Here is an 11,536-nt window from a genome sequence, read left to right on the forward strand (position 1 = left end):
ATGATTAAGTCTATATCTATTTAAGTTCTCACCTTTTCTGTCTCAGGTATCAAATCAAATTCATCTTCGCGTTCCACATACTCTTCGTTCTCCTCAAGCTCCTTGAAATCCGGAGCAAATGCACTCCAGTTCTCTGTGTAATCTTTTGCCCAAATATATACTAGACCCGCCAAGGAAACAGAGACGATTATGGGATGAACAGGATGCCAAGCTAGATCAATCAACGCTTCTTTAGGACCTTCTAAAATTTTCACAAGATGCCCCGCTCGATCCCATATGTAGATCTTATGTTCCCCTTTGCACGCAGAACCCCCAACTACCCACTCACCATCACCACTGAAACAAGGCGCTTTCCAATGCATTTTTGTAACTGAATCTTGGAATTCCCTGAAGAGTGTTAAGCATTTTGATCCAACAGTCTTCATTTTCTCAACACCATCAAGCCCATCTATGTTCTTTCCCAAGTCCTCAAGGGATCTAAGCACATTTTTTGCTGGGAGAAGATTTTCATATATCCTAATGGTTCGATCATGTGAATTCGTGAGAAGATACTGCCCATTCCTGCTAAACACTATGTTTTTCACAGGTGCCGCGCCAGGCACAGGAACCAAAGCAAGAACTCGAACACTTTTATAATCAACTATAAGTATTTCTCCTTTGGAATTACCTATATAAACAAGATCCCCACACTTGTTAAAGCATGCTGCAGCTGGAGAGAAAGGAGGATTTGATTCAGGACATTTACTGCGTTGTGGAGGAGCTAATACATCAGGCATCTCAGGCACAGCGACTGGAAGCAAAGTTGTACAATCAATATCAAAGTCAACAATCATCGGAGCAGAAGAGAGCGGGCACGCCAGACAGAGAGAAGGAGAACTCAAGCCAGGGTTTAAACGAGCTTGCAACGGAGTCTGCTGAAGAATCGTACGAGCAATCTTCTCTCCGGTAGAGACATCCCAAAGAGTTAATGACTTGTCTGCAGCAGACACAAGCAAGCGGTGCCCATATTTGGACCAGGAGACACTTGTTATAGCAGCAGAACAATCATTATCACGAATCTCCTTTGCAATGCCTCTAGTTTCGAAATCCCAGATTACACATCCCCCATCGGCACATCCCGCTAACAACAAATAAAGAATGCAAGAGATCCTCTCATCAATGTGTGTACTATAAATATCAAAAAATCTAACCAAATTCATAGATAGATAACGAAAACAGCAAAAGCTAAATTGGGAAGGATTTATACCAGCGAGAAGAGAACCACGGTGGTTAAAGGCAACACATTTAATGACACCATGTTCCAGATATTCTTCAATCACCTCCGGAAAATCTCCTTGCAATGGATCTACACAGAGAGACCCAACAAATTATACACCCAGTGACGAAGAACCGAACAATGGGAGTGGAAGCACAAGTGCACATAGAGCTCACCTATGATCGGAGCGTTCATGTTCCTCTTGTTGGTCTCTGAGAGTGTTGTGGAAATTGAGTGAGTGACTGACTGAACACAGGCCCTCGAAATTAGGGTTCCTACGATCCAATAAAAACTTGACGATTGAATCCAAGCAATCTAGGTAAAGTTTCTAAGAGCCGTGAATAACAATGGAATTGTTGCAATTAGGTTTATCAATCTCTCTCCGAAGGCGATGTACTTTGAGATCGACGTAACCTTGGAACGCGTTTCGAAACGAATTGAAACAAGGAATGCGAAAGCGTGAAAACGAAATCGGAGAAGGAATGTGAAAGCAGGGATTGATTGGTCTTAGCGGAGAGTATTGATGAAAGCTTTTTTGGTTTCTGACGAATTTTGATGAAGAGAAGACCGACTAACGGCGTTAGACCAAGGGTTACTTGGGACCTAGTGACTTGGGGTTTAATTTAACCAGTGTTATAATTTTGAATAATTCTCTCATTAAATTAAATCTAATATGGTCTTTTAAGTAATTAAATAGAGTAACAAAAGATAGAACAATGACACGTGGCAACAACCCATTTGCACGAAAATCATATTTGGATAAGGAAATGGATATCATTTCTCCACAATTCCACAAACTCAAATTACCCAACTTCTTAAACACATTCCCATCAGCTCACAAACCATTAACCAAGAGCCAACCGAGAGAAAGAGAGAAAGATCAAACGTAGGATTCAATCAACTATCAAGCAATGGCATCGATGACCATGACCGCTACTTTCCTCCCGGCCATCGCCAAGCTTCCCTCAGCCACCGGCGGACGAAGGCTCTCGGTAGTCAGAGCCTCCACGAGCGACAACACACCCAGCTTACAAGTCAAGGAACAGTGCAGCACCACAATGAGGAGGGACCTCATGTTCACGGCTGCAGCTGCAGCGGTTTGTTCTTTGGCTAAAGTAGCCATGGCTGAAGAAGAAGAGCCCAAGCGAGGGACAGAGGCGGCCAAGAAGAAATACGCACAAGTTTGTGTCACAATGCCTACGGCCAAGATCTGCCGCTACTGATTCAACAAACCACCTTCTTCATGCCTATCCCTCTCTTTCAATTTCGGTAAATTTTCTCAATTAAGTTTGGTCTGTAATCGTATATTGATCAATTTACTAAAAGCCCTTTCATTGTTAAGTTGTTAACTAGAATCGTCTCCTTTCACCATTAGCAAAACTTGACAAAAGCAATGCATAGTGAATACAAAAGAGTTTCCAAAAGCTAGATTAAAACCAATAAAAGACCAGGACTAATTCATATTGCCGTAGCAGAATATGAGAATTAGCTTTCTAAGACGAATAAATCCAAACTGAAACCACATAAAAGACTTGAAATGTCCACCTAAAGAGTAAGTCTACTACCAAATTTATTCAAAGTGAATACCTTTCAATCACCTGCAAACGCAGAGCAATGCCTCTCTTTTCCCGCATGGTTTTAACAAATATTTTCCCTGTCTCGTCTCTAATAGTGCATTCACCTCCTTCCATTTCCATTGAATAGCCTCTAGTTTTCATCCGACTAAAACTCAAAACGTTTTTGTTGATCCGAGGAACGAAAAGCACATCCTTGATTGTCATCCTCACTCCCTTCATCATGAACTTGACATCTCCTATCCCTTCTACCATGGCAACATTCCCGTCCGATAATTGGACCCCACCTCTGTATGTTCTGTCCAAAGATGTGAAAAACTTCTCATATGGAGTCATGTGATTCTCAGTGGTGGTGTATATCATCCACAGATCCTCATCATAAGTGAAACAATCTTTGACTTCTCTCTTCCGAGCTTGAAGTGTCGCCGCAGGTTGTAGATTCATTGTGTTGCAGCAATCTCTAGCATAATGCCCAATTTCTCCACATTGAAAGCACTGGCCTCTGCCTCCACTCAAGTTCACTACCCTAGGGTTGTAATAACAGTCTTCTTGGTAGTGATTGTACTTCTTGCACACGCCACACCACATCTGCTCAGCCTTGGCTTTTCTAAGACTTTTAACGAAATCCTTCAACCCCTGAGGCATAGTTTCAGGATGTGATCCATGTATCTCCAAAACCTCAAGAAGATCATGAGGAGTCATATCAGGCAAATTCATGAGTTCCTCCAACACAGGAATAGCATCATCATATGGCCATGACAGCGAAGTTAACAGCTTCGCGATAACATCATCATCGGATATCGGATATCCCGAAGCGCGGAACTGTTCAATGATATCCAAAACTCGCTCCAAGTAAGAATCCATAGATTCTCTTTCATACATCATAAGCTTCTCGAATTGCTTCTCTAATCTAAGTAGCTTAGCATCTTTGTTGGGATTGTTCTTATCGTACCCAGCACACGGCAACCGATCAGAGTGGGCTTTTCTAAGAATGTTAATGAACTTCATCAACTCTTGAGGCATAGTTTCAGGATGTGATCCAAACAATTCAAAAGCCTTAAGAAGATCGCGATGAGTAAGATCAGGCAAAGTCATGAATTCCTTCAACACAGGAATAGAATCATCATATGACCGTGGCAGCGAAATTAACAGCTTGGCGATAACCTTATCATCCGATATCGGATTTCCCATAACAAAGAACCGTTCAATGATTTCCTCAACTCTTTCCAAGTACAACTTCATTCGTTCTCCTTCATACATCATAAGGTTTTCGAATTGCTTCTCTAATCTACGTAGCTTTGCTTCTTTGGTATCATTACCTTTTTTGAGCAAATCCCAAAGATCCTTGGATGAAGCAACCGAGACAGTCTTCCTGAAAACCGAATCTGGGAGAGAAGATTGCATCATCTTAAGCGCTTTGTTGTCTTTAATCACACGATTTCTCCATTGCGCAAGATCTACGGCTTTGATAGTCGCCGCTAACTCTGGAATCGTTGTTGGATTTGGCGAGACTCCGTTTTGAACAACATCCCAAACTCCATTCTCCATCAGTCTAGTTTCCGCCATTGGAGACCAATGTTCGTAGTCAAAGTCATCGGAAACACCGTCTTGGAGATTCGCCGCCATAGAGGTAACTATCGCCAAACCTTTTTTCTCTGTATATTCTCTTGGAGCAAGCAAAGCGATTAAACTAAACTTTCTATTTATCTTAGTGACTTTTATGCTTAACCGTAAACCCTAGCGTTCAATTGCAACTTCATCAAATTGAGTTGTGGCTCGGTTTGGTTTTATTCTTGCTTCGGTTCAACGCAATTGAAGAAAGATCTATAAACCTAAGTGAATCGGCTCACTTTCAGATGAATGTTACGTTCCATATACACTTGCGAATTTGGTTAATCATATCTTTCGAGTCGGTTTAGTTATTGTTGTTACTTGTTAGGGTTGTATCTGGTCCAATTTAAGTGGGTGATCCACTTAAGTGAATAAAGTATAATTAACCCCTACACCACACCCAAAGCTATAATTAAAGCAGTTGTTAAGAGTTCTCAACCAACACACCACTGAAAATACAAGTCTGTATAAACCCGGAACAGCATACATTACTCTAAAAATATTTTATTTGCAATTTTGCACCTTGTAATGATGAAAACGTGATAAACTACCAAAACCATTTCATTGATATGCATGCATAAATTTATGTCACACTGCTACTACGGTCAAAACAATGCCCTTGCCATCTCCTTTCTATTTCGGTAAATTATCTCAACTCTCAAGCTTGGTCATCATATATCTGATCAATTTTAGTAGAAACCTTTCTGATTCGTCTTTTCACCATTAACAAAACTTGACAAAAGCACTGCATTGTGAATATAGAACATAGTTTTTGACTACTAGATTAAAACCAAACCAAGCCGTCTTAAGTTAAAAGAACAGACTAATTCATACTACAACATCAAAATATGAATCAGCTTTTCTTAGATGAACAAACTTAGAGAAAATGGAACAAACACATAAAAGACTTGATTTGTCCACACCTTACTAGTTAAGTGAAGTCTACTACCAAATTTATTCATAGTGGCAAAGCAGCTCGTTAAGAAGTGAGATTACCTTCAATCACCTGATAACGCATAAAATAACCTCTCCCATCCGTCACGGTTTCCCCAAATACTTTCCCAGTCTTCTCACCCTTAAGAATGCATTTGTTTCCACTAGTTATCATCATGTAGCCTAATTGTTCCAGCTGACCAAGACTCAACACGTTTCTGTAGAGATCCGGAACGAAAAGCACATTCTTGATCGTCTTCTTCTTCCCTTCTTTCGTCAGGATCTTGACATCTCCTCGACCTTCTGCCATGATAAATGATCCGTTGATCAATTTCACCCGAGCCCTGTGTGTTCTGTCTAGAGTGGTGAAAAACTTCAGATATGGAGTCATGTGATTCGTGGTACCGCTGGATATCGTCCACATATCCTCATCAAATGTCTCATGTGCAAGAGTGACTGAATTCACTTCATACACTGGTAAGTCATTCGGATTCCTGCTTTGACTCTCTCTCTTTAGTGATTCATATCTGTTAAAAACCACAGCAAGACTCTTAAGAGTCATTTTCTTCAGATCCGAGCGCTCCTCTAATAGCGTAGCTAAATCCTCATGCGACTCAGAGAGCGAGCCTAACACCTTGGAGACAACCTGATAATCAGATTTCCCATTTTTCAAACGACGCAACTGTTCAGCGATTTCTATGACTTTATCTAAGTAGGAAGTTGTCTGTTCTGCTTCATCCATAGTAAGTTCTTCGAATTGCTTCTCTAACCTACGTAGCTTAGCTTGTTCATTGTTACCTTTTTCGAGCAAATCCCAAAGATCTTTGGCCGAAGAAGCAGACAGAGTCTTCCTGAAAGCTGAATCCGTGAGAGAAGACTGCAAAATCTGGAGCGCTTTCATGTCTTTCATCGCCAGATCTCTCCATTTCGAAATTTCTTCGGGTTGGATCGTCGCCCCTAACTCTGGAATCTTCGATGGATCTGGCGGTACTCCGTTCTCGACAACATCCCAAAGTCCTTTCTCCGTTAGTGTAGTTTTCGCGATTCGAACCCAAATTTCGTAGTTCAGGTCATCGAAAACATCATCTTGTTGTTTATTCGCAGCCGCCATAGCCGTAACTATCAAGATCTCTTGGAGAAAGCGAATGGATAAACTAATGGATAAATCACTCGCCTGAACGCTTTCTTTCTATTTATATATACAGTGACATTAAACCAAACAAACCCTAAAGTGCAAACATTTTGGTTATTGGTTCAGTTCTAGATGCGTCTTCTTCAAATCATTTGACTCCTTATTATACACTCGAATATACGTGGATTCAATTAGGGGATGAGTTATTGGTTATACTCCTAAAAAACTAATTGGGTTAAGTCTGGTTCAAGTATTCAAGTTAAGTGGGTTGATCCGGTTAAGAGATTAACCCCACACGCTAGCTCTCCCCTAACTTGGCTTGTTCGTTGCCTTCTTTCAACATATCCCAAACAGCTTTTGCCGTAGCAGCTGTGGGTCTCCCGGAAACCCCGAATCTCTTAGCGCGCATTTCATTATCCGAAACGGTCTTCGTGTCTTTTCTCGCAACATTTTTTAATGGAATTCGTCACCTTTTCACCATAAGCAAAACTTGACAAAAGCATTGCATACTTATGCATAGTGAACAACCAAAAATAGTTTTTCAAAACTAGATTAATACCAAGCTGTCCTAGGTTAAAAGACCAGAAGACTACTAATTCATACTAGAGTAGCAGAATATGAATTAGACTAGCAAACTGAAAACTGAATAAAACCAAACTAAAAAGACATACGTCCACCTTGCGAGTTAACGTCTACTACCAGAGTGATAGGCATAGCTAATTAAGAGGTGACATTACCTTCAATCACCTGCAAACGCAGAGATAATCCTCTCTTATCCCACAGAGTATCCCCAAATTCTTTGCCAGTCCGATCGTGAACAATGCATTCGCCTCGTGCTCCACTTATGAATGAACAGCCTCTTGATTTCATCTGCTGAACACTCAACACGTTTCTGTTGAGCCCAGGAACAAAAATCACATTGTTGATTGTCTTCTGCTTCCCTTCCTTCATCTTGATCTTTACATCTCCTCTTCCTTCTACCATGATAACTGTTCCATCAACCAAACCAACCTTAGCTTTGTATGTTCTGTCTAGAGAGGTGAAAAGCTTCTCATGTGGAGTCATGTGATTCGTGGCATGGCCGTATATCATCCACATATTCTCATCATATGTGAATTCATTCAAATTCAACGCTGCTAACAGTACATAATCAACTTTGATTTCTTCTTCCTCAACTATCTCAATCTGAGCATCTGTCGTCACCGCTGGTTGCTGATCTTTTTGTTGCAATCTTTGGCTTTATGCCCTCTTTCTCCACATTGAAAGCATTTGCCTTTTTTTGGCTTACATTGCCTGGCACCACTGGACTTCCCAGCCCTAGGGATAGAAGAAGAACAGTCTTCTTGGTTGTGATTGTTCTTGTTGCACAAGCCACAAGAGTCCTCACACATCGATCTAAGCCTATTAGCCTTCAACATTAGATGGATAGATTCATCTGTTATCGAATCATAAGTATAAAACAACTCGACAAAACTCTTAAGACTCATATTCTTCAGATCCATGAGATCCCCCAACACTGGAGCTACACCATCATATGACCCTGAGAGCGTGGCTAACACCTTTTCGATAACTTGATAATCAGATTTTGCAATTTGGAAACGGCGCAACTGTTCAACTATCTCTATAACCCTATCTAAGTAGGGAATGATCGGTTCTCCTTCATTCATACTAAGTTCTTCGAATTGCTTCTCTAACCTACGTGCCTTCGCTTGTTCATTGTTACCTTTTTCGAGCGAATCCCAAAGGTCCTTGGCCGAAGCAGCCGATAGAGTCTTCCTGAAAGCGGAATCCGTGAGAGAAGATTGCAAAATCTGGAGCGCTTTCATGTCTTTTACCGCGAGGTCTCTCCATTTTGAAAACTCTTCGGGTTGAATCGTCGCTGCTAACTCTGGAATCTTCGATGGATTAGGCGGGACTCCATTTTCAATAACATCCCAAAGTCCTTTCTACGTTAGTGTAGTTTTCGCGATTGGAGCCCAGATTTCGTAGTTCAGGTCATCGGAAACAACGGCGTCGTGTATCTTCGCCGCCGCCATAGCCCTAACTGTCACGGTTTTTTAAAACCTTTTTTTCTCTGTATATTCCCTTGGAGAAATGGGAAAAGCGAATAAACTATTCACACAGCAGTGTCACTTTCTATTTATTTAGTCACACTAAACCAAATTATAAACCCTAATTATATTTTGAATCATCAAATGAGCAAAGGCTCGGTTTTGGTTCTACTCTTGGTTCGATTTAGCGCAATTGGAATGTTAAACACACTTTCCCGAATCGGTTCTGGTTCGGATGTAATTGGATGAGCTATTATTGTTAGTGGTTCTATCTGGTTCAAGTTAAGTGGGTTGATCCGGTTAAGTGCTTTAACCCTACACGGCTAAACCACACGCAAACTTCTCCGGTTCTCCCCAGACTCTCTGATGGATTTGGATTTTTGGATTTAAGCGCCTATCAGTGATCTAGAATATTTGAGTAATTGCACTTTGTAAAAACGAAAAATGTGACTCAAATAATGTAAAAAAAAAGTGATAACAATTTCAATTCATTGTACAACAATAATGAATACTTCCAAGTTTGTGTCAAAATGTATATGGCCAAAATCTGTCTCAACTTTCTATTTCGATATATTTTCTCAAGTTTGGTATGTTGTCATATATTTGATCAATTTTCTAACAAGTAAAAACCCTTTCATTATTCTACTGGAATTGGTCTCCTCACCATTATCAAAACTTGACAAAGTGATGACAAAATAGTTTCTGAAAAACTATGATTAAAACCAAGCCTCCCTAGGTTATAGACTAATTCATACTGCAGTAGCAGAATATGTATTAGCTTTCCTTAGACGAACAAACTGAAAACGAAATAAAACCAAACTAGAAAGACCATATAGAAGACTGATATGTCCACCTGACGAGCTAAGGCTACTACCAAATGTAGCCATCATGAAAAGTAGCTACTTAAGAGGTGAGATTACCTTCAATCACCTTCAAACGCAAAGCCAATTCATTCTCATCCGACATCAACATACTTTCCCCAACTTCTTCATCATTCCGAGTTTCGACAATGCATTCGCCTTTCATTCCCGTTCTGATTGAGTAGCGTTTTGATAACATCTTACCAAAACTTAACACATTTCTGTTGAGCCCGGGAACAAAAATCACATTCCGGATCGTCTTCTTCTTCCCTTCCTTCATCCTGATCTTAACATCTCCTTTTCCTTCTACCATAAGAACTGCTCCATCGACCGTTCCAACCGTAGCTTTGAATGTCCTGTCTAGAGTGGTGAAATACTTCACATATGGAGTCATGTGAACCGGAGACTCCATGTGTATTATCCAAATATCCTCATCATATGTTTTTTCCCCTAAATTTGGTGCCGTTACCAGACGATAATCAACTGCGCTTTCTTCTTCTTCCTCCTTATAGTTGCAGTCTTCTTGGTTGTGATTGTTCTTGTAGCAAAAGCCACACCACTTCTCAGACTTTGATTTAAGCCTCAAATCCTTCAATAGTCCAAAGATATCTTCCTCTGTCACTGATTCATATCCATGTGAATAAAAAAACTCAACAAGACTCTTACTAGTCATCTTATGCACATCAATGAGTTCCTTCAACATTGAATCTAGACGGAGTGACGTGAACACCTTCTTGCAAATCTCGTAATCGGATTTCTCAATTTTCAAAGGACGCAGCTGATCAACGATTTCCAAAACCCTAGCTAAGTAGGAATCGACAGATTCTTTCTCAACCATTTTAAGTTCTTCGAATTGCTTCTCTAATCTACGTATCGTTGCTTGTTCGTTACCTTTCCGAAGCAAATCCCAAACATCTTTGGCCGAAGAAGACGAAAGAGTTTTCCTGAAAGCAGAATCCGTGAGAGACGATTGCAAGATCTGAAGCGCTTTCGCGTCTTTCACCACGAGATCTCTCCATTTCGAAAGCTCTTCGGGTTGAATCTTCGCCGCTAACTCTGAAATCTTCGATGGATCCGGCGGGACTCCGTTCTCGACAACATCCCAAAGTCCTTTCTCGATTAGCGTCGTTTTCGTGATCGGAGCCCAGATTTCATAGTCAAAGCCATCGGAAACAACAGCGTCGTGTATATTCGCCGTCGCCATATTCGTAACTGTCAGGGATTTCTTTAAACTTTCTTTTTCTCGGGGAAGAAAGCGAATTAATAAACTAATCACTAACCGAAAACACTTTCTGTTTATATAGTCACATTAATTAAACCCTAAATTGGAAATCACCTAATCAGCGATTTTGCATCTTCTACATTTGGTTCGGTTTAATGTAATTGGGGAATATATTATTGTTGGTTAAGGCTTCTAATATTGGGTAAAATATAAGTTTAAACTTTCGTAAGTTTTTTTTTTTTTTATTAACTTTCTCTCTACATATTTTATTATATAAATATTTAAAGGCTAAAAATGTAAAAAATAATTATTATTTTTTGACGTCAATTTCATTAAATCCTTAAAGGATCTCTACAATAATTATTTGAGAAGTGGAAACGCACCATATTGAAAGTTAGGGCATTGGAGGCCTGTGGTTAAAAGTTAGAATGATTTGTCCTAAACACCCTTAATGAATTGTTCTTCTCGAAATTTCTCCTTCTTCGTAATTAGGGGTATATAAGTCTAATCGTGTGTTGATCTCTATTATAATGTCCTAAACACCCTTAATTCGAAAATTTTTGTTCTTAGTTGTTAAGGGTATATAAGTCTAATCGTGTTTTGTGATGATTAGTCTTAATCACCCTTAATTTTTTTTATTTTATAGTATGATCGCTGGGGATATGGAGGTCATAATATCTCGACTTTAATGATTATGGAATCTTAGCTTAAATTTATTTGTTAATTTTTTGGATAATTCTATAATTTAGCAGTTAAAATTCGTTTTTGTTAGTTTTCTGATTTTGTTTCTAATTAAAAAGTAAAATTTCTTAAGATAATGATTGGTGTTTGCCCTAATCTTAAAGCTATATATATTGTTGATCGGCCAGAGGATTAGGTATTATTTTCTGTGGCCATA

At 39.8% G+C, this 11,536-nt stretch overlaps 4 protein-coding genes across 4 annotated transcripts; 1 reads left to right on the plus strand and 3 right to left on the minus strand.

Moving 5' to 3' along the window:
- Positions 1-15: 15 nt before the first annotated feature.
- On the minus strand, positions 16-1,849 carry LOC9298750 (protein RBL). Its single transcript, XM_002862627.2, has 3 exons — positions 1,432-1,849; positions 1,247-1,345; positions 16-1,120 (listed from the first exon to the last, which is right to left on the minus strand). Exons 1-3 carry the CDS (start codon positions 1,448-1,450, stop codon positions 21-23), a joined length of 1,218 nt encoding a protein of 405 aa, XP_002862673.1. The 5' UTR covers positions 1,451-1,849; the 3' UTR covers positions 16-20.
- Positions 1,850-2,033: 184 nt separating this feature from the next.
- LOC9298749 (photosystem II 5 kDa protein, chloroplastic) lies at positions 2,034-2,610 on the plus strand. Its single transcript, XM_002862626.2, has one exon. It carries the CDS (start codon positions 2,167-2,169, stop codon positions 2,476-2,478), a length of 312 nt encoding a protein of 103 aa, XP_002862672.1. The 5' UTR covers positions 2,034-2,166; the 3' UTR covers positions 2,479-2,610.
- Positions 2,611-5,173: 2,563 nt separating this feature from the next.
- On the minus strand, positions 5,174-6,552 carry LOC110225909. Its single transcript, XM_021016259.1, has one exon. It carries the CDS (start codon positions 6,482-6,484, stop codon positions 5,420-5,422), a length of 1,065 nt encoding a protein of 354 aa, XP_020871918.1. The 5' UTR covers positions 6,485-6,552; the 3' UTR covers positions 5,174-5,419.
- Positions 6,553-9,172: 2,620 nt separating this feature from the next.
- On the minus strand, positions 9,173-10,681 carry LOC110225906. Its single transcript, XM_021016252.1, has one exon. It carries the CDS (start codon positions 10,618-10,620, stop codon positions 9,460-9,462), a length of 1,161 nt encoding a protein of 386 aa, XP_020871911.1. The 5' UTR covers positions 10,621-10,681; the 3' UTR covers positions 9,173-9,459.
- Positions 10,682-11,536: the final 855 nt, after the last annotated feature.

The sequence above is a fragment of the Arabidopsis lyrata genome, assembly GCF_000004255.2.
Source record: "Arabidopsis lyrata subsp. lyrata unplaced genomic scaffold ARALYscaffold_249, whole genome shotgun sequence".
NCBI lineage: Eukaryota > Viridiplantae > Streptophyta > Magnoliopsida > Brassicales > Brassicaceae > Arabidopsis > Arabidopsis lyrata.

Excerpts from the sequence above, each read along its gene's own strand:
- LOC110225909 (XM_021016259.1), bottom strand. The coding sequence starts at position 6,484 with ATGGCGGCTGCGAATAAACAACAAGATGATGTTTTCGATGACCTGAAC.
- LOC9298750 (XM_002862627.2), bottom strand. Across the intron at positions 1,121-1,246 it reads CCGTGGTTCTCTTCTCGCTG|CGGGATGTGCCGATGGGGGA; the intron begins GTATAAATCCTT and ends ATTTGTTGTTAG.
- LOC9298749 (XM_002862626.2), top strand. The coding sequence starts at position 2,167 with ATGGCATCGATGACCATGACCGCTACTTTCCTCCCGGCCATCGCCAAG.
- LOC110225906 (XM_021016252.1), bottom strand. The coding sequence starts at position 10,620 with ATGGCGACGGCGAATATACACGACGCTGTTGTTTCCGATGGCTTTGAC.